General features: G+C 48.5%; 1 protein-coding gene across 1 annotated transcript in view; it reads left to right on the forward strand.

Moving 5' to 3' along the window:
* The window catches only part of NLRP9 (NLR family, pyrin domain containing 9), a 22,883-nt gene that overhangs the window by 8,023 nt on the left and 10,285 nt on the right, over positions 1–4,575 (forward strand). The window contains exons 5-6 of the mRNA XM_005882461.1: positions 1,124–1,291; positions 3,987–4,157. Coding sequence (XP_005882523.1) covers positions 1,124–1,291; positions 3,987–4,157 — 339 coding nt within the window. The remainder of the gene's footprint in view (positions 1–1,123; positions 1,292–3,986; positions 4,158–4,575) is intronic.

The following is a 4,575-nucleotide window of genomic DNA, read 5'->3' on the forward strand; positions in this document are numbered from 1 at the left end:
TGATATTTATTTTATATATTTAAATACCATTTAACAAAGAAAAATCAACCAAAAAAATGAGTTCGCGTGTCATAGGTTCACCATCACCGGGCTGCACCAGCCTGCATTCCCACCAGCAGTGCATGAGGATTCCTTTTCTCCACATCCTCGCCAGCATGTGCTTGTGGATTTACTGGTGGTAGCCATTCTGGCAGGTGCGAGGTGAGACCTCATTGTGGTTTTAATTTGCATCTCTCTGATGATTAGTGATATCTGGTATCTTTTCATACGTCTGTTGGCCATCTGGATGTCTTCTTTGGAGAAATGTCTTTTCAGCCTTCTGTCTATTTTTTGATCAGATGGTTTATTATTTTTTTTTGTTATCATGTTGTATGAGTTCTTTATATATGTTGAATATTAACCTTTTCTCAAATATATCATTTATGAATGTGATCTCCCACTCAGTAGACTGTCTTTCTGTTTTCTTGCCGGTTTCCTTTGCTGTGCAGCAGCTTTTCAGTTTGATAAACCAATGTGTCCAAAGACAGCTCAGAGAGCATCACTTGATAGGAAAGTCTGAGCAAGAAACAAACTTTTGGCAAACAGGGAGACCGCCAAACGGAGCGTGGCCCTGGCTGGCGGCTCAGTTGGGTGGAGCGTCATCCCGTAAACCAAAAGGTTTTGGCTTCAGTTCCCAGTCAGGGCACAAACACAGGTTTTAGGTTCAATCCCTAGTAGGACACATATGTGGGTTTTGGGTTTGATTCCCAATCAGGGCACATACCTAGGTTGCAGGTTCAATCCCCAGGCACATATGCAGGTTTTGAATTCAATCTCTGCTCAGGGCACATACGTAGGTTTCGGGTTCAATCCCAAGTCAAGACACATACACATAGGTGGGTTGTGAATTCAATCCCTGGTCAGGGTTTGGGGTTCAGTTCCCAGTCAGGACACATACCCCAAGCTGTGGAGCCCCGGTGCCTGTCCTCTGCCTGAAGACCCCAGGGAAAGAATTTGCAGGTGGGAGTAACCAGGGTTCTTCGAGCAGCGTGGTAGGCCTAGCGGGGCGGGCAGGAAGAGCTGGGGGGAGGTACCTGCTTGGTGCTTGGATTCACCCCCTGGTTCCCCATCTCGTCCTTGGCAGGTACAACTTTGCTTCCAACGTTGGAGAGAGCGCAGACTTCTTTAAGGCCCTCGTTCACAACCCCAACCTGACCTACCTGAACCTGCACGGCACCAACCTGTCCTCCGAGGAGGTCGCGCAGCTGAGCGAGGCGCTGAGGCACCCCATGTGCAGCATCCAACAGCTGATGTGAGTCTCCACAGCAGCTGTGGGGAACGACGTGTTTTTGACGCTCAGAATCTTTGACTTTCCTTACTGCCTCTCAGTACCTGCCCGCGGGCGAGGGCCAGGAGATGGTTTTCTAACCGCATTAGGGCTCAGACGGGGTTTTTCTCAACCTCAGAGCTACTGACAAATCATCAGCTCATCAGATCGAGCGCCAGGTAATCCTCTGTTGCGGAGGGGGGCGCTATTGACCCCCAGGCCAACCACACACACATGTCTCCAGACGCCGGGAAACATCTGCGTATGTCAACAGTCATTGTGAGAACCACACACTCCGACTTCTTTCTAATGTCAGTGAAAGGCAACCACAGGCTAATAAGGAGAGCCTGGCTGGTGTGGCTCAGTGGATAGAGTGTCGGCCTGAGGACTGAAAGGTCCCAGGTTCGATTCCCATCAAGGGCACACGCCCGGGTTTTGGGCTTGATTCCCAGTAGGGGGTGTGCAGGAGGCAGCCAGTCAATGCTCCTCTCTCATCACTGTTGCTTCTCTCTGCCTCTCCCTCTCCCTTTCTCTCTGATATCAATACAAATATTTTTAAAATATATTTTATTGATTTTTTACGGAGAGGAAGGGAGAGGGACAGAGAGCTAGAAACATTGATGAGAGAAGCATCAATCAGCTGCCTCCTGCACACCCCGCACTGGGGATGTGCCCACAACTAAGGCACATGCCCTTGACTGGAATCAAACCTGGGACCTTTCAGTCTGCAGGCCGACGCTCTATCCACTGAGCCTAACCGGTTAGGGCAGTCTTTCCCTATTTTAATTTTTCAAACCTGTCTGAGACACTCCAGTCCTCAGCCATTCTTGTTTATAGCTCTAGTTAGTTTTCACGAGACTTTCCAAAGACTTTTGGGTATAGTTTCTTCCTTTCTCAATGAAAATGTTAATACCCTAACATTGAGTATCCATTTTATTTATCCATTCTTACCTATCCCGATGGTACCTACATGAAGGTACCAGGTAAGAGCTTGGTGGTACCCTTGCTCCCACTTGTTAAGGTAGCTGATACTCAGGACATTTCACATGCAAAGAATTTTGGATTTGTTCTTTAAATTCAAAATAGAGACGGACATAGGAGAGGTTTTATGGTGTTAAGTGAGCTGTTTTCAGTTTCCTGGATCGAAGTGGCCTTATTTCTTCCAACTATAATTTGAACACAGAAGGAAAGAAAAGTGTGGGGAGAAAAACATACAATAAGTGAACAGTGTGAAATGTTACTGCCAGCGCTGCAGAGAATAGTTTTTGTTTGTTAATATTTTTACCCAAAGGAGAACCCATGGCGTTGTGATTACTTCAAAACTGCCACTTTCACACAAATTGCTGTCCTAATTTAGCGACTTAACAGACTTCCCTCTTCTAAAGGAGAGGTTGGTGGTCCATGAGACTGTTTGTTGGTTAACAGTTTAAAAAAATTAAAGACGAACGAATATAATTTTTAATATAAAGCTTTGGGTGTTAAGATGCAGGATCCTGCACAAGAATGTTTGTCTCCATGGCTCCCTGTGCCCCCGCCCCTCCTGCCGATAAAATCCTGTTCAACTTTCAGACTGTTGAGGTGAAAGTTCTAAGGACTAAAATGGTGGGGTGAAGGGAAGGGGAGGGTAGAGAAGAGGGAGGAGAGAGGGAAGTGAGATCATGTGGTATTTTTCCTTCATTGACTGGCTTATTTCACTTAGCACAATGCTCTCCAGTTCCATCCATGCTGTTGCAAATGGTAAGAATATATTTTAAAAAATATATTTTTTAAAATTACACTTGACATACAATAACATATTACTTTCAGGTATACAGGCTAGTGATTAGACATTTATATAGTTTACAAAGGGATCCCCCAGTAAGTCTAGTCCCCACCTGGCACCATACACAGTTATTACAATATTATTTTTTATATAGTTTTTATATTTTTATTGATTTCAGAGAGGAAGGGAGAGAGAGAGAGAGAGAGAGAGAGAGAGAGACATCAATAATGAGAGAGAATCATTGGTTGGCTGCCTCCTGCACATCCCCTGCTGGGGATCGAGCCCACAATCCCGGGCATGTGCCCTTGACAGGAATTGAACCTGGGGCCCTTCAGTCCGCAGGTTGATGCTCTATCCACTGAGCCAAACTGACTAGGGCAATTACTACAATATTATTGACTATATTCCCTGTCCTGTACTTTACATCCTGGTGGTTTTTATACCTGGTAATTTGAACTTCTTAATCCCTTCATCTTTTCCACCCTGCCCTCCAAGACCCCTTCTCTCTGGTGACCCTCAGTCTGTTCTTTTAAATATATATATAATTATTGATTTCAGGAAGGAAAAGAGAGGGAGAGAGAGAGAGAAACATCAATGATGGGAGAGAATAATTGATTGGCTGCCTCCTGCACGCCCCTCACTGGGGAGAGAACCCACAACTCAGGCATGTGCCCTTGACCCTAATAGGGCCGGGAACCTTCAGTCCCAGGGCGGCGCTGTATCCACTGGGCAACACCAGCCAGGGCCCTGTGCCTGGCACTTTGTATTTGTACTTCTTGATCCCTTCACCTTTCCCACCCGCTCCCAAGCCCCTTCCCTTTGGCGACCCTCGGTCTGTTCTGTTTGTCTCTTTGCCAATGAGCCCTGCACCGCCTTGCTCACCGCCCTGCGCCCCGTGTCCCCTCCTCGCTCCGGCAGGCTGGGCAAGTGCGACATCACCGACGAGGCCTGCGAAGACATCGCGCTGCTCCTGGTGAGCAGCCGGAAGCTGAAGCTGGTGTCGCTGATGGAGAACCCGGTGATGGACAGCGGCGCCCTGCTGCTCAGCGAGGCGCTCAAGCACCCGGACTGCGAGCTGGAGTCGCTGCTGTAAGTGTGTCCAGGTGGCGGCCTCACGGACCCCTCAGCCCTCAGGGCAACCCAAGCTGCCCTGGCCGGTGTGGCCCAGAGGATAGAGCCTCGGCCTGACGACTCAAGGGTCCTGGGTTCTATTCCCCTCAAGGGCACATGCCCGGGTTGCGGGCTGGATTACCGTGTGGGACGTGCAGGAGGCAGCCAATCAGTGATTCTCTCGTCATTGATGTTTCTCTCTCTCTCTCTCTCTCTCTCTCTCTCCCTCTCCCCCCCTCTCTTCCTCTCTGAAATCAATACAAATATATTTTTAGAAAGAAAAGAAAAAAGGGGCCCTTCCCCTCCAGCGCCCGACACCTCGCGCGGCTCTCCCACCCCCATGTTGCTCTCTTCCCTCCCCCTGGGAAGGGGTGTCGGGGAGGGGCGGGGGCGAGGC

This window comes from Myotis brandtii, unplaced genomic scaffold, assembly GCF_000412655.1.
Source record: "Myotis brandtii unplaced genomic scaffold, ASM41265v1 scaffold720, whole genome shotgun sequence".
Classification (NCBI taxonomy): Eukaryota; Metazoa; Chordata; class Mammalia; order Chiroptera; family Vespertilionidae; genus Myotis; species Myotis brandtii.